At 36.7% G+C, this 18,306-nt stretch overlaps 2 protein-coding genes across 2 annotated transcripts; one reads left to right on the forward strand and one right to left on the reverse strand.

The window, feature by feature from the left end:
• The first annotated feature begins 967 nt into the window (after nt 1-967).
• On the forward strand, nt 968-9,155 carry bcl2l16 (BCL2 like 16). The gene is made up of 3 exons (XM_079896292.1): nt 968-1,178; nt 3,042-3,626; nt 6,442-9,155. Exons 2-3 carry the CDS (start codon nt 3,159-3,161, stop codon nt 6,571-6,573), a joined length of 600 nt encoding a protein of 199 aa, XP_079752418.1. The 5' UTR covers nt 968-1,178; nt 3,042-3,158; the 3' UTR covers nt 6,574-9,155.
• tubb2b (tubulin, beta 2b) lies at nt 6,879-13,162 on the reverse strand. The gene is made up of 4 exons (XM_079896276.1): nt 13,009-13,162; nt 11,573-11,681; nt 11,329-11,439; nt 6,879-10,254 (listed from the first exon to the last, which is right to left on the reverse strand). Exons 1-4 carry the CDS (start codon nt 13,063-13,065, stop codon nt 9,194-9,196), a joined length of 1,338 nt encoding a protein of 445 aa, XP_079752402.1. The 5' UTR covers nt 13,066-13,162; the 3' UTR covers nt 6,879-9,193.
• Nucleotides 13,163-18,306: the final 5,144 nt, after the last annotated feature.

Genomic DNA, 18,306 nt, shown 5'->3' on the forward strand with positions numbered 1-18,306 from the left:
TATACAGGTTCATAATTAACATAAATAAAGCATAATTTATAATAAAAGGTAACGGTAACCCACTAATGACTCAAGTGTTACTACATCCTTCTAAAGGAACTACTAATTATTTGGATCAGTATGATCTTCACTTTAGAAAACTGATCCAAATAATAAGTAGTTCCTTCAGAGGGTTGTAGTAACACTTGATTCATTACTAATGGGTTACTGTTACCTTATATTATGCATTATTAATATTAATTATGAACCTGTATATAGTAGTTCTTGAGATACTGTATGAAAAATAGTAGTTACTGACTAGCTAACAGTGAACTACTGTACCACATTCATTTGAGCGCTATTACTCACTAATTCGTTAATCAGAGTTTCTTGTTAGTTAATGGTAACTAGAATGTTAAGCGTTTCTCATTTGCAGTGGCGTGAAGTAACAAATTACAAATAATCACGTTACTGTAATTAAGTCGTTTTTTTCAGAAATTGTACTTTTTTAAGTAGTTTAAAAATTGTGTAATTTTACTTTTTCTTGAACTACCACATTCAACTGAGTTTCTTGTTAGTTAAAAGTAGTAATGTTAATAGTGCGTTACGCATTTGTTCCTCTGTAGTTCTTCATCAATGAAGGAACAGTATTCTAAAGTGGGTTACACTTTATTACAGTGTAATTATACATTTAAGTACTGAGTAATATTAAGCAACTACATGTACTTACTATAGGGTTAGGGTAGGATTAGGGTTTGGTTGATGGTTGGTTGCATGTAATTATGCATAATTTACTGTTATTACTATGGTAAGTACATGTAACATATGTAACAAGGACACTGTAAAATAAAGTGTTACCCTAAAGTGTTACCTATTGTTCAGTTTCAATGCACATCAGCCTGATTTTACTCTGAGCTTTAGGTTATAGACAAACACACTGTAGACCCAGTGGCTGATGTTCCTGCATTGAGTATTTATAGCTGTACCCGAGTCTGTCCTGGTGTCGTGTCCCGCAGGACTGTGTGTGCAATGAGCTCCTGGATCTGTTACAGACAAGGGAACTAAATATAGTCCGAGTCGGACAACAACATGTAAATCTCACAGACGTCGGCTCACTCTGGAGAATCTCCTGTTGTGATTGTCCTTCGGTCAGCTGTTAACTAATCCCAACCGTTTAGTTACGGCATGATTCAACAAGGGTGAGTCGCTGGGCCTTCGCTGCAGTGTGTGTGAATGTCAGGTTTACGGAGCAGTAATGCAACAATCTGGACGTTTAAATGAAAGGCTTCTGCTGATGGTCTAACATTTTTTGCTAGGCTAAGATGTTTCATTTCCTTGAATGTTTCGCCTGCTTATAGAGAGGTCAAGTGCAACAATGGTTTCAACAATCAATCAATTTTTTTAAAATCTAGTTTAAAATACACTTGTCAAGTTCTTAGAAATGTACTCTTTGTGTTCATGTTGGCTTTGAAAATGACTTTGAAAAGATCAAACTTTAATGACTGTAAAATAGTTTAAAGTAAAAACTAAAGAATAATTATTGAAGAATTATTGAAGAAGTCTTCAAATTCTTGAAAAATATTTTTTTACACCTACAATGCATGCATATCTCCTTATTTAAAAAAAAGATTTTTAAATCCAATGTGAAAAGTTTATATATATATATATATATATATATATATATATATATATATATATATATATATATATATATATATGAGGATCGTTTTGAAAACGGTGTCGTTTTCAGCCAAAACAAGACATAATCAAGTTATCGCGCAATTCTTCTGGCAGGATCATTTTATTTAGCAAAATATCTGAAGCGTACAGGTCGGACTCACTCACCATTATATGTTTGGTCTATAACGCGAGTACTCTCATGTATTGCCGCAGGACAGCAAATGCGAGTCAATTCTGTCATCTTGGCAGGACTGTGATATGCAAAGTAACATATTTTAGCAACTTTGTGAAAGTGAATAGCACATTACAGGCACAATACCGGTATAAACATGAATATCTATCAACACTAATGTTTTAAACAAATATTTTTTTTTTTAATTCTACGTTTGTGCAACAAAATTTATTTCAAAGAATATCTACATTTATCATTTTCATTCATGAAGATAACATGGAAAATGTGCCATGCTTTAGTGGAGGATTTCTGTCACCTGGTGGAAAACAAACACTTTTAACATGAAAATGACATGAAATTACCACTATAACCAGTAGATGGCAGCAGAGGACCACTCATGAGCTCAAATGCCATTTCCACTCACTTTCATAGCTCTTTTCACGTGTTTTGCTTTTGGATTTATTACAAAATTAATATTATGACAATTTTATGCAATTTTGTAAAGTATAGCATGAGTAGGTAGTCACAAAGTTTCAAGCCATTTAGATAAAAGAATTTTCATAAAATAAATATATAAACCCAGATTTTACAGTGGACGGGAAACCACATCATATTATGTAAACTGCATTTATGACAAATAACTACACAGATATCATAATCTATCAATAAATGCACAAACATTGTCCTCTGCTTCTGACGCTGCGCTGCTACGGATTAAAATACAGGGATGAGCCGAAGCCTGCCGCCGGATCCATGTGAGTTTTAAAGGGGACTGAGGAGATCACTAATTAGTGTACATGTTATGGAGTTAATCGTAAACTTTTAGGTGGGCTGGGTGGAAATTTAGGGGGGCTAAAGCTCTCTTAAAATAAGCCTGGTGACGCCCCTGGTGTGGACAAGGCCTAAAGCGTCCCGAGCCTCGGCCGCGCTGAGACACAAAAAAAGTACATTTACTTATTCAAAAATGTAGTCAAAGAAGAAAGTAAAAGTTGTAAATATATTTGACACTCAGTAAAACTACAAGGTAGCCAAAAAGAAACTTAAGTACAGTAACTAATTACATTCACTCCAATGGACTGAAGGCCAAAACGGAGAGAAAAATATGCTTTTTCAAACGAAAGCGTATTAGTGTGGACAAGATTGAGAATCACTCACTGACATGAGATTTAATCTGAAGCATCTGATCTTGAATTTTCTTTTTATTCCCAAGAACCTGGATAATCCGAACAGGCCGTTTATGTAGACGATCAGCGTAAAGTCTAGCGTCTGACATGAGTGTGTGCTGAAGAGAGACGCTGTTGGACATTGACTGCTATAATCTGAAGTGATGGTATTGTCGGACAGCGCAGTGATCGGCCGAGGCCTGAACAGTCCTGACCCTCTGGTGCGCGAGGCCTATTTGATGGCGTACGACTACATCAACTATATGACGGTGAAACCCGGCGTCCCGTTGGGTCCGGCCCCGTCCCGAGCCTCGGCCGCGCTGAGACACGCTGGAGACGAGCTGATCAATCGCTTTCCGATCTTCTTTCGCCGCTGGCCTCGTGTTTTCCAGGACGTCACGGAGCGAACGGCCTGCGCGACCCTGGTGTCGATCCTGGACGAGCACTTCGCCCCCTCTCGACGCCGGGAGCTGGCCTGGAGCGCGGTGCTGTCCGTGTTCGTTCTGGCGGGACAGCTGGCTCTGCACTGCCAGGAGAGGGGCATGTCTGCGGTCCTGCCCCAGATCCAGGAGTGTGTGGGCAGTTACGTAGAGAGAGTCGTCTGCCCCGAGATCAGGGACCGAGGAGGATGGGTAAGTGTCGAGGGGCAAAGATCTTTCTCTTTAAAGGTGCTGGATGTAACTTTTTCTCTCTACTAAAGCATAAAAATACCTTAATATGTTTGCATATATTGAGGAAACATGCTAAGTTCACATACTCGTTTCTCTGAAAAACACTTCCACAGCCAGTTATTTTACTTTGAAATGTTTTGCAGGCTGGAATGTTTGTTGTTGTTTATGTCTGTGATATTGTCTGAGGAGGCGGGGGAAAGGACGATCTCCGATATTTTGAATTGGACTGCAGTACCTATTTCGACCACTAGTTGTCATTCTTACAGACTGCACCTTTAAGCATCAGGACCAACCTTCCGGTCTCTCTCTTGAATCCAACACCCTCATCCTTCCCCCAAAAAATTGAGTGTTCATCGGAGGGATCCAAGACCAATGACTTTTGTCGCACTTGAACCACAAAAAACATGATCATAAATCTTGATTTAACATATTGTTGCATTCTGAAATTCTTTACACATAGTACATGTTGCATAATGCATTACAGACACCTGGACCAATTTTTGTTTACAAGTTGTTACATTGTACTTACCCTGTCGGAAATATTGGCAAAAAATGTACCTTATTTATTTATTTACTTACCCACACACAAGAGCATTGGGGCAGTACCCTTAAAAAGACAACTTTGGTCCTTATCTGCCCCTAAAATGTGTGTATTAATACATTAGAGTAGTAAATATGTTCTTCAGATTCTATCCAAGTGGCAACCTTCCTGTCTCTCTCTTGAATCCCTCATCCTTCCCTCAGGTCATTTTTAATTGAATGTTCATCGGAGGAGGGGTCCAAGACCCCATGACTTTTGTCGCACTTAAACCAAAAAACAAAATTTTTTGTTTTATGAATTCGAGGAGTTTTGTGGTTGAAATTTAAAAACAAATCCTTCCCTTGTGGGTCAATTTGACCCCCTTAGGAATGAATGGAATGTGAAGAATGCTTCAGTACACATAGAAAAACCTAAAAATGCTCAAAATTCAAACTAAAAATGCTAAAACTTTACCAAAAAAAAACTACTTTATAATGTCTACATGTGTGTCTGAATGCTGAAGAACTGACTTTAGGACCCAGCGGAACACCTCGTTCCTCCATATAGAGCTATAAGGCCATCTAAGAGGCAAGAGTCATGAAATATCATGTCAAGAGGTCGGCAAAGACACCCAATGTAAAATATTTTGAGGTTTATGCATGAAATTGTGAGTTAAATGGAATAGAAAAATAAAAAATATTAAGAAAATGAAATAAAATAAGTTTTCTGGACAAAAAAAAAGAAGAAGAAGAAATTAAGTATAATTTTAGGGCTTTGACCCGCGAAGGGAAGGATTAGTTACAGAACACAAGGGAAGGTGCAATTCATCGACTGGCCACTAGAGACAGGCTGCAAAAGAGAGTCAATCCCATAAACCCCAGTGTTAAAATGCCCAACTTTACAGCAGAAAAAAAATGTTTACAGTCTGGTACAAAAAGTGGTTTTGGTCTATATTGCTAATTTTGCCTTCATGACGACTGTGAGGGGGGTGAATATTTTTATGCTAAATAAATGGTGAAATTATAACAGCATTTTTTCATTCTAAATTAAAAGAATTATTACAATATCTGACACTTCAGTATAAATAGAAAAACCTAATGCTAAAAATGCTAAAACTTTCCCAAAAATTATTTTATAATGTCTAAATATATACCTGAATGCATACTGAAGAAAAAACAGAAAGAAACAGAAAAAAAACAGCTCATTTGCTCCATATAGAGCTATTATGCCATCTAGAGGCAAGAGTCATGAAATATCATGTTATGTAATTTTCTTTCCCACAAGAGATCGGCAAAGACACCCAATGTGGGACTTTTTGTGCTTTTTGCAGGTATTGGGGTTATTTTGTATTGAAGTTGAAAGAATGTGAAGAATGTGCTTAAATTATATTATTAAATTAAATTATTGATAAAATATAGTAATTTAGACGTAAATAAAATTTAAAAAAAAAATTAAAAATGCATTAAAAAATAGAATAAATATTATCAAAATGAAATGATAAAAGCATTATTTGGGAAATTAGTGTCTGCTATTAGTTTAATGCACTGTAATAAACAGATTTTTTTTTTTAATTAGCAGAGAAAATATGAAGAAGAGAAAAAGAAAATCAAAGTTTAATATGGTAGCTGTAGCACCAAATTGCATCATTGGTAACTGTCTTTTCCCTCTAGGACGTGTATGCACTAGGTGAACAAAATAAACAATAATAATGCCATGATTTGAGCAAAACAAGCATGATTTATCTAGTCAGAAATTCATGGTTTTTCATGCTTCCCTCATGGGACATATTTTATGATCATGTTTATTCTATTTATTTATTATCACCATCATATGCATTGAGTAACTGAAACATTTTTCAGTTTATTTATTAGAAAATATTTAGTGTAGTAAACTGCACTTAAAAAATAACATTTTATTCACCTGAAGAGCTCTTTTTAACTTGAATGTACACGTGCGAGGCTTCTGCTGTTATTTTAGTCTTATGTTGTAAACTGAAATTTGTTATGATATTATTTTTATTTATTATCGTAATTATAAATCATTCAACACATATTTGTACCGTTTACTGCAGTTATTCTTTAGCCATGGGATGGCGGGTAATTATTTGGAAGTCGCATTCGCATTACTTCTGCGTAGCAAAATAAAGTGGATTTTTTATTACATATTGTAATTAAATGTTGTTGTTTTTTTGTTATTGTTTTTTGTTATTGTTAATAATATTGTTATTACATATCTGACTTTGTGTTTTGCTCTCAGTCAGGTTTTATCACTCGTTTTGGCGAGAAGCAGAATCTTGAAAACCAGGTGAAGCGGGCTTGCTGCTGGTCTCTGCTCTTGCTGTGTGTTGGGATCGTATCCTACTTTGTATGGACGAAAAGGAAAACTTAGACAACAGCGCCATCTGCTGAGAAACTGTAATAAAGACACTGGTGATTCGCTTGGTTGTGGTAAGCATAGGTTTGTATACGTAGATGCCGCTACAGTCCAGACACATTTGCATATTGTGTGGTATTTGCACCAGGTCTAAACATTGGGTATAGCCAGGTGAAAATGTGTTGTTAAATCTTGTTGACATATAACAGTAAAATACTTAATGTTAAGGTCTGAATGGAACCCATTACGGCCATGAGCATTAATACATAGAGGCAGGAAGACGTGCTTTAGAAACCATCCTTTATTAATTATTAAGAGATTGGGTTTGGGGTTGGGTCTGTGGGACTGTTTCTGGTGGACGAGTCTGAGGGAAGAACAGGAGACAAGGGTAAGGAGAATGCAGAAGACAAAAGGTAAGTAAAATAAAAAGTGAATCCCCAGAAACAGTCCCACAGACCCAGCCCCAAACCCCATCTCTTAAAAATGAATAAGTACTTTCTAAAGTACTTCTTCCTGCCTCTATGTATTAATGCTCATGGGTAGCCGTAATGGGTTCCATTCAGACCTTAACATTAAGTCTTTTACTGTTATATGTCAACAAGATTCAACAAGACATTTTCGCCTGGCTATACCCAATGTTTAGATCTGTTGTGGTATTTATGCAAATTAGCACATACGTAATTAGATTATGCACCATTTGTCCATGTTAACAAACAATTTCAAATAACTTGTAATACAATTTTTGTTTGTCTTGATGTAAGTAATCAACTCAGTAATTTTCATGGTGATATCTAAAGGTTAATATTATTTCCCTATTCACATAAGAAAAAGAATGAATAGGCGTATGAATATTTGGGTCTTTTTCAGAACTTTCCCCTCATGTGATTCTTCAGGGCTTTTTTTTTTCCTTACTCAGGACATATTAAGGATACAAAATCAGTTGAGTTTGCTTCTGTTGCAATTTGTTCAACCTTTTTTCATAAAATGACTGGACTACATGTTCGATTTCAATTTTAAATTCTCGAAGGAAAGAAATGGGATAACCTTTTAAAAGTGACAATGTGTTGGTTTGTGTTTTAAATGTAGGCTATTAACTTTATAGCCTACTACATGTTTTTACTATGGTACTTTTAATGTTTTTACTTTTACTATGGTAACTTGTTAATGTTGTGTTGCATTGTATTAGTTTAGCAAAATCATCTGCTTAAGTCTATTTCATATAGCCTATAAAGTATTCGTCACAGAGGTGCCCAATCCTGCTCCTGCCGATCGACTGTCCTGCACAGTTCATCTCCAACCCTAATCAAACACACCTGAAGCAACCAATTAAGGTTTTCAGGATCACTTGAAAATGAAAGGCAGGTGTGTTTGATTAGGGTTGGAGATGAACTGTGCAGGACAGTCGATCGGCAGGAGCAGCAGACACTCAGTAAACTTGCTCTCGAACGTTCACAGGCCGGTTTTGACCGTTCCAATATGGCGGAAACGGCCGCTAATGAGGCGTCAATGTAAGATCATGATAACATAATTATTTAAGTATTACTAGTTTTAAAGCTATAAACTCACATTGTTATATAATGCTGTATAAGTAACTGAAGAATAAACCTTCATTTTTAAATTAAGTTTCTAGTGAGAAACAGCTAATTGTAACAGTATTAAGTCATAATTGGACACAGGGCTATGTTTATTTTTTTTTTGCTGTAAGCCTACATGACTGAAACGCTTCTTATTATCTCCCTTTGATATTAAAGGGTTTGCTCAATCTAAATTGGTTACCTGCATTCTTCAGAATATCTTTTGTGTTCTACAGAATAAAGTCGTTCATACAGGAAGATGAGCAAATTATACTATATTCAACGGTTCTGGTCACTATACACAACTAAACCAGTTGTGTTATTAGTTTTGATAACTTAACACTTGTATCATGAGCTAAGAAAATGCATACATTTTTCTTTATCCATAAACAATTCTAATAGAACCTTTTCACTGTTAATTAAAACGCATTAATATGTATAGAAATTAACATCAAGATTAATAAATATGGTAAAACACTGTTCATTTCTATTTCATAATAGTAACTGCAAGGTTAACATAGAGAACCCTGTTGTATAGGTTTAACATTCTCCTAATCATGTAAGAAGGATTATAAAACTTGTGACTGGTAACGTAAATATACTTTGGCATGATAATGTTGTTGTTAATGTTAACTCAACCAGTGATGTCTGGAGGCAAACTCGACAGGTTTGACAAGGATCTGTGACCAGTAAAGAATAAGGATGGGTTCTGTTGAGTGCAAACTAAGTAAATAAAGAGGAAGACATCTTAACGGAAGAAAAAGTCTTTTAATGACATGTGTACAAACATTTGAAGTGGATCAAAAAAGGTAATCAAAGTCGTCCTAAGACAAGAACGGGTATTGTAATTCATGTATAACTTTGATGAAAGGGTTTGATCCACTTCAAATGTTGACTACTGTAATTAAATAAAGAGGAAGACATTTTAACAGAAGAAAAGGCCTTTTAATGACATCTGTACAAACAAGAGACAAGAACAAAAGAAGAAAACTGTAATTTTTTTTCCTTGTACGAGAGCAAAATGATACATCTTGGAAAACGACATGTATATTAAGAGAGATCTAAGCCAGCTCTTCCTCTCCCTCCTCCTCAAACTCGCCCTCCTCTTCCGCGGTGGCGTCCTGATACTGCTGATACTCGGACACCAGGTCGTTCATGTTGCTCTCGGCCTCGGTGAACTCCATCTCATCCATGCCTTCTCCTGTGTACCAGTGGAGGAAAGCTTTGCGCCGGAACATGGCGGTGAACTGCTCGGAGATGCGCTTGAAGAGCTCCTGGATGGCAGTGCTGTTCCCGATGAAGGTGGCGGCCATTTTGAGCCCGCGCGGCGGGATGTCGCAAACTGCGGTTTTGACGTTGTTTGGGATCCATTCGACGAAGTAGCTGCTGTTCTTGTTCTGAACGTTGAGCATCTGCTCGTCGACCTCCTTCATGGACATGCGGCCACGGAAGATAGCGGCGACTGTGAGGTAGCGTCCGTGGCGCGGGTCGCAAGCCGCCATCATGTTCTTGGCGTCGAACATTTGCTGAGTGAGCTCTGGTACGGTTAGGGAGCGGTACTGTTGGCTTCCCCTGCTGGTGAGAGGAGCGAAGCCGGGCATGAAGAAGTGGAGGCGAGGGAAAGGCACCATGTTCACGGCTAGCTTGCGCAGATCGGCGTTTAGCTGGCCGGGGAAACGCAGGCAGGTGGTGACGCCGCTCATAGTAGCGGACACGAGATGGTTCAGATCGCCGTATGAAGGAGTGGTGAGTTTAAGCGTGCGGAAGCAGATGTCGTACAACGCTTCGTTGTCGATACAATAGGTCTCGTCTGTGTTCTCAACCAGTTGATGCACAGAGAGTGTGGCGTTGTAGGGCTCCACCACGGTGTCGGACACTTTAGGCGAGGGCACCACGCTGAAGGTGTTCATGATGCGGTCGGGATACTCCTCGCGGATCTTGCTGATGAGGAGCGTTCCCATGCCGGAGCCGGTTCCTCCGCCCAGAGAGTGTGTGAGCTGGAAGCCCTGCAGGCAGTCGCAGCTTTCGGCTTCTTTACGAACCACGTCCAGGACCGAGTCCACCAGCTCCGCTCCCTCCGTGTAGTGGCCTTTAGCCCAGTTGTTTCCAGCACCACTCTGACCTGTAAAAAATATTTAAAACATCCTCATTTTGAACAAATATATGGCATTTCATTTAATTAATAACTAGTGTTGTCAAAAATATAGATATTTCGATATGTATCGATCCTGAAATATTGGAAATGGCCCTAATACTCTTTTTTTGCAGCATTGATACACTATCTCTTCTCTACAACAGCGAATTGACACACACCCACCTCCTGTCACTCACTCGTCTTACTCGCTCCGGTTGAATAGCGCATAATTTCACCACTTAATTTGCGCACACCACTGATCTATAGAAGGTGCACTCTCATAAAGCCATGAGAACCAAACTGATCTTTTTTTCGTGGCTTATTGCAATTAAACGGTCAAATGCATACAAAAATGTCGAAATGCCCGTCTTGCAGAGTATTTAGGTGAACAGTCAGTTTAGGAACGTAAATAATTGAGATAAAACGCATGTTGTGTTACAGTATATTGGATCTTGAAGTGACCGCAAGCCTTATAAACCTGCTGTAGTCGGTCATGTTAATTAAAAGAACAAAAGACAAAGAAAATCACTCGTTGATCTCGTTTTGTAACATTAATTGTAAGCATTAATCTGTATTTAATTTTTAAGAATGAAAACTATCCAGTGTTATTGTACATTTGATTACTTTAGTATTCAGTTAATAAATGCTACACAAATTAGTGTTAGGAAACCTGAAAAACTTAAAGCCGTTTATTTCATTTGTCTCTTTATTCTATTGTATTTATGCATTTAATGGGTGGGGGTCAATTTTTAGTTCAAAGATTCAAATAAAGCCTCCCTGTTCAGTGTGTAAGCGATCACAACAAAATTACAAAAAAAAAATGTATTCAGATTGTTATTCTGGTATCTCTGTTGTCCTGTTCATTGGGTTTCCAGGACCAAGTCAAAACCTATTCACTTACACACACAATGTAACACCAAATTTAGCATTTTAATCAACCCAAATTCTCAAAAAAAAACTGTGGTATTGAAAAATGGTATGAAATATTGATATTTTTTCAAGGTATCACACCGAAGTTGGAAATTCCAGTATAGTGACAACACTATCAATAACAATACCCACCAAAAACAAAGTTGTCTGGCCTGAAGACCTGGCCGAAGGGTCCGGACCTCACAGAGTCCATGGTTCCAGGCTCCAAATCCACCAACACAGCACGGGGCACGTATTTGCCTCCTAAAACATGATAAAACACAGGGTTAATATGGCTTAATAAAATAAAAATACAAAACTATTTTACCATAAGTTTTCCATAATTAAAAAATCATAATGTGCACCCTCACTTAGTAGTATTGATATGTGGACGTACCTGATGCCTCATTGTAATAGACATTGATCCTGTCGAGCTGGAGGTCGCTGTCACCATGATATGTGCCGGTGGGATCAATACCATGCTCATCACTGATAACCTCCCAGAACTACGGGATATAATAAACAATATAATTAGTGACTTGAGTAGATTGTGCTTAAAGCTACAGGCAACAATTAACAATGATGTTATCAGTAATCCATGCCAGATTTAAAATCAACAATGTTTTTGTATATTGTGGACTGAAATAGACCTTATTCAGAGCGGCACCATGACATGTCTGAAAGAGAGGCTGTGAGGGATACTTAGCGTTTTTATTGGTATCTGCTGTAATAAAATAAAATAAAATATAATAAAAGCTCCTAGATCAATTATTTTTCAAAGCTCAAATTGCCTGGGATTTTTTTTTTTTAACAAATTTCTCTGAAAGATATGTTTTGTAGTGTTTCATAATCAGAACAATAATAAAAAAAAACATTAAATAACAGACTGAAGAGATGTCTATCCCTCACAGCCTCGCTTTCATTCCCGTTACAAATTAAAGATGGCGCTGTTGTGAATAAAGTCTTTCTTTCATTAAACATTATGCTTTTCAAATATTCACTGAGTGGGCTTAACAAAAGGAGCCAACTGTTCACAAACTCCCACGCATATTTCGCATTAAAATGCTTTTAGGCCTCATACGGTGTATACAAAATTGTTACATATAAAGCGCTTTTATATATTTTAATTTCGGTTAAAATTAGTTACAACGTCACTAACAAATGATCTTCTTTGAATTCCTCCCGCGCAAAACTCGCGCGCGCGCCACGCGCACCGGTTGGCTGAAATCCATTTCCGGTGCGCTCATACCCTAATCGATTTATTGGGCGTCTACATTTCGGAAATAAATAAATAAATAAATATCCGAATTAACAGGCCGGTGCTATTAGATTTTTGGTTTTGTAATATTTATTGCGATTATTTCTTTAAAAAAATCTGGGATATGGCTATATTTAGACTGCGCTTACACGTTCACTTCCTTTTGTCGCACTGCAGTGAATCTCACAAAGGGAAGCTCCCAGACAGACGCCGGCGAGACGAAGAATTGACAGGGAATTTTTTTTATTTACAATATACATTTTGGCCAACTGCTAAAATACATAATCTTCGAAAATCTTTTAATCTTTTCAATCTAACCAAATAAACCCGAACGAGGAAGCACATGTATGACCTAGATTGCATTCAAACGAGATCAGAGTAGTTTGGACTATTGGACTGTGAACAATTACGGCACATTAGAGAAAATATTAACGATTTGATTTTTTATTTTTTTATTATTATTACATATTCTATTCTATAAACACTAATACCAAATATCAAACCAACAACAACTGCAAATGTCGATTAAAAAAATCTAATAATAAAAAAAAAATGAAAAAAATAAAAAAACAAACCTTGGCTCCAATCTGGTTACCGCACTGTCCGGCTTGAAGATGCACGATTTCCCTCATTTTCACTCTTGGGTTATAAGATTTGAGGAGGCAACTAACCTTTTTCTTTCTTCAACTGGTTGAGAAAAGACACTTCCCCCATATAAATAGACTCCTCAAGCCCCGCCCCCGGACACACAAGGTTAGTATGTATCAGAACACCATTAGCTGTCTGCCTAAAGCCCGCCCACAACTATCATTCTATCCAATCACAGTAGAGACAGAGAATGCTGATTAGCCCTAAACGACTGTCAATCAAATTTGATGTTAACGTGTGATTTTCTGCGGCAGCGCTATTTGATATAAAAAAAGAGAAAGAGAATAGTTGACATACCACAGAAGCAAAGCCCTGTAATGAAGCTGTACATTTCGAAAACACTTCTTTGTTTACGGCTCTGAAATGTTATGTGTTCCCAGGCTTAAATATCATAACTAGTAAAATGGATAAGATTGTAAAAATGTATAAGCTTTGTTGAATAGATATAACAAAAAACAGAATAGCTCAGTACACAGTGTTAAATAAAAATATTATACATTGCTGTTAATTTGTCCTGTGTTTACTACATAGAGCACTTATTTCTAGGGGTGTAACAATATATCGTGTCACAATATATCACACAATAATAAATAAAAAATGCAACAATATGTATCATGGATAGTGACCATATTTATTGTGTATAGTTCACCAAAAAGTGAAAATTACTATGTGAGAAAAAATTCACGTTTTCAGAGTTTTAGTGTCAGTATATTAGATATAATGTTGAATATAATGTATAATAATGCAATGGGGGAATATTTGTGGGTCCTGATAGTGATAATGCCAAATGTCTGATGTTACCATTAAAAAATGGCCTGCATTATTTTAAATATATGTAGTCCAGAGTTCAAGCATATTTATCTAAAATAATTCAGTATTTTCATCTTCAGAATCATGAATATTGTTATTCTGGTGTCTCTATTGTCCTGTGCATTGGGTTTCCAGCACCAAGTCCAAGACTATTCATTTACACACGCAATGTAACACCAAATTTAGCATTTTAATTAACTGTACATTTTTGTTAACCTTTTATCATGTGTCTTGGAGTATCACAATATTATCGTATCGTGAGTTCAGTATCGTGATATGTCTCGAATCGTGACATGAGGGTATCGCTACACCTCTACTTGTTTCATTATTGAGTGCTACTACTAGAAGCAAGTGCACAGAGCCAGAGATGAAGATGTCTAGTGATGTTTTAGCAACATGAAGCCCTTTGTAGTGCCAGTTCGGTTTCTCAAAGCTACATAAAGAAAAGTTAAAGAGATAGTTCAGCCAAAAATGAAACTTCTGTCATTAATTCCTCACCCTCATGTCGATCCAAACCCATAAGACTTTCGCTCATCTTCAGAACACAAATGAAGATATTTTTGATGAAATCTGAGAGACTTCTGTCTCTCCACTGACAGCTACTGTATGCAACTATCACTTTCAGAGACATAAAAGTAATCCATGTGAATACCGTGGTTTAACCCCGATTTTATGAAGCGACACGAGAAACACAATTTACCACTTTATTTACAAACAATCTCTAAGTTTACCATAAATCAGAAGCACTGGATTACTGTAATGATGTCTTTACTGCCTTTCTGAGGCTTGAAAGCGGTAGTTGCGTAGCCTGTCAGAAATCTCTCAGATTTAATCAAAAATATCTTCATTTATGTTTCGAAGATGAACGAAAGTCTGGATAGACATTAGCGTGAGTAATTAAAGACAGAATTTTCATGTTTGGGTGAACTAACCCTTTAAAAGTCTTGTGTGTGTATGTGTGTAAGTGAAGAAGAGAGAAATGTAGTTGTATTGGGGTTTTATGTTCCACAGGCAGACACATCTCTGGTTTGGGTGCAGTTGTATTATTAAAAACTAATCTGGAGAGGGAATGCATGGTAATGTAATCTGCCATGGCGCAGTTGCTGTGACTTAAACCTGGAGAATGAGGGTTTGCCCCAGCCCTGCTGCATCATGGGTAAAGTCCTCGGGGTTTTCAGAGGGCTGGCCAGATAAGACTGCAGATACTGTTACACAAGCAGATGCTACTCTCATCAGAAGTGAGGCTGCTTTGGTACTCCTATTGTTTCACGATTAAAATAGGTTAATTACAGTGAATACTTGCAGATTAGTCAGGTGAGTCACGGCAGTTTCAAGAAGGCTTTTCTGTTTTAATGAGTTCCAGTTAGTTTTATATAAGGTATGCTTGCAATTTGGTCAAAATCTATTGCCCCTTTGTCGTTCCAAACCCATATTACTTGTGATGGGCAACAATTAATCGCGAAAGAATAAAAGTTTGTGTTTACAAAATATATGCACTGTGTATAATTATTTTGTATATATAAATACACATATATGCATGAATATGTTTAAAAAATATTTGCATGTATATACTGTATATATATATTCATAATTCATAATCATAAATATTTTAGATATAAATAACACATTTGTCTTAAATATATACATGCATGTGTGTGTATTTATATATACAAAATAATTATACACAGTACACACACATATATTATGTTAACAAAAACTTTTATTTTTGGATGTGATTAATCGTTGCACAGACTCCAAACTCATAAGACTTTTTTCTTATGTTGAACACATTGGGGTGCTTTTGCATGTTGACAAGAGAAGGATCAAGAATGAGGAACAGGCCTATAATATTATAAGCAGTAAATAAGAAATATGAAGAGCCGTTTCCCAGGGAAGGTGTGAGTACAAGAGGGTGGAGATGAAAAGTGAGAACAAACAAAGACGTTATGTGCATACATGTTTGTAGATATAGATATATTTTCATTTTTATGATGTCTATCATATTTGTGAGATCTAATATATTGTTAACACTTTACAATAAGGTTCGTTAGTCTTACTCCGACTGTGAGAAATCAATTTGAACAAAAACGCGATAAATGTACTTTCTTCTCAGAGGTGAATATATCCATCGCAACAAGAAGTTATTGCATTCACATCCTTCAAATGTCTTTCTGGAGATATTAAAATCAGTGAAGAAATGGATGGTTTAATTTTTTTTTTTTAAATATTCCTTTTGCGGTCCATAATAGAAAGAAGGGCATACGACAATAGAACAGCATTAAATGATGACTGAATTTTAATTTTAGGGTGAACTATCCCTTCAATTGAAAACCAATTCACATTCATGTTTGAGTGCAATTTAATCAACAACCAGTGCAGAGCATCAAGTCCCTGCCCATCACACTCAGATGTCCTTCACAATACAGAACAAAAGATCTCTACTAACACTTTATCACGACTTTAATCAAAATGTGAAAGCTTGATCCTCCTCGGAAATGACTTTCCTTCTCTATTAATGTCACCTAGTCATTTCAGTAATGCTCACCAATAATAGCCAGATCGAGACAGTCCAGTGAAGTCCACTGGTAAAAAACCTATACCAAAATCAATTTAAAAGACTTTTATTTCATCAAAACTATTAACATATCACTTGATACTTACTGATAGAAATATTATAATTAAACTTTATTTGGAGCACTTCTTTATTGCACAATGCACATTTCTTAATATTAATATCAGTATTAATGATTCATATTTTAATATCACTATTAGCATAGTATGATATAATATCAGTATTTAAAAGATATTTAAAGTATACTTGCAATAGTTTCTCTTTAGCACAATCAAATATACTTCAGTATATCTTTAGTTGAACTTCAGCACTATTTCTGAAAAACTAAAGTGCATAATTCAAAATTAGTTGTTAGCAGACTTTAACTATATCAGTTTATTACACTAATTGCAGAGTATTTATATTGAGTACATGAATATATAAATGTATTTGTAGTATATTCAGCATAAAATAAATGTATTGCAAATACATTTTAGTATTTTTTTTCCCTCACTAGAGTCACTCATTTTTTTTCCTGGTTAAATATCTTAGTTTCATTTGGAAATATGTGACATTACAGAAGGAAAATGTGTGGCAAACAGAGATTCACATTGACTTTCACTCAGAGTCCATCTTAGTGTTGCAGAAAAGCACATCAGAGACATTATGAAGACTTATTAATCTTCCACACCCTGTCTCTCTTCACGCCTCTCCAGTCATCAAAACATGTCTACGTCATTATAACATAATGATTTCAATTTAAGGCAAAACGTCTCATTAGACATTGTAAGCAGTCATGAAAGTCTACTTAAGCTCAATTTATTTCATCTTTACACTCAATGCAATTAAGCTCAATTCTCTTTCACAATGACATGAGTGCAAAAGAGGAAGGACTCGAGTCTTTTCTTCTTTCACCACTTCTCCTTTCATCCAGCTGTCGCATAATAAGCATTTTTTTACATAAGCAATTATTTATGCCACAGGGGAGTCAAAGCTGCACATTTACGTTGTTACTCTGTTTGTGCATTGTAACCGCTGCCGGATAACAGCATGAGAGAGCGGTGCAGTGTGTGTGTCAGGGATGGGTTTGGTGTTAGTCTGCAGTCTCTCCAGTCTCTCCAGTGCACCACGTGCTCACTACAGCAAGCATTAAACACTCAGGATTTATAGATCTCATGTGCTGGATGATAAATCCTGTGTTCCCGGCATCATTCTTGTGGAAATCTATCTGGTCATCATCATCATCATATTATAGAGGGGTTATTAGATGCTAAAACTGTGAACACTAATGAGGAGAGTAGCAGTCGTCACTGTTTTAGCATTAGTGTTTGCACTGGTAAAGCAGAAATACTCTTGTGAAAAATGGACACTAGCATACATTTAAAAAGATTACTTATTACATAAATAATAAACTGAATATACTTAGTAACCATTAAATCAAAATGGACAATTCTCTTTTTTTAATGTATTCTAAATGATTTATCCGCACATCATTATTGTTCCTGGTAATGATGAATCAGAATAACTTCCTCTCGCAGCATCTCTTCTCTCTCTCTCTCTCTCTCTCTCTCTCTCTCTCTCTCTCTCTCTCTCTCTCTCTCTCTCTCTCTCTCTCTCTCTCTCTCGCTCTCCTCTCCTCTCCTCTCCTCTCCTCTCCTCTCCTCTCCTCTCCTCTCCTCTCCTCTCCTCTTCTCTTCTCTGATGACAAGGGCGGGGCAATAACCTGTCAATAACATGAGATCACAAACACACAGACTGTGTGTGTGTGTGTGTGTGTGTGTGAGAGAGAGAGAGAGAGAGAATTTGTGTGTGCACATGTGTGCATGAGTGTGTGTCTGTTTGTGTTAGTGTGTCTGAGTGTGTG

This window comes from Squalius cephalus (assembly GCF_949319135.1).
Source record: "Squalius cephalus genome assembly, chromosome: 16".
NCBI classification, from domain to species: Eukaryota; Metazoa; Chordata; class Actinopteri; order Cypriniformes; family Leuciscidae; genus Squalius; species Squalius cephalus.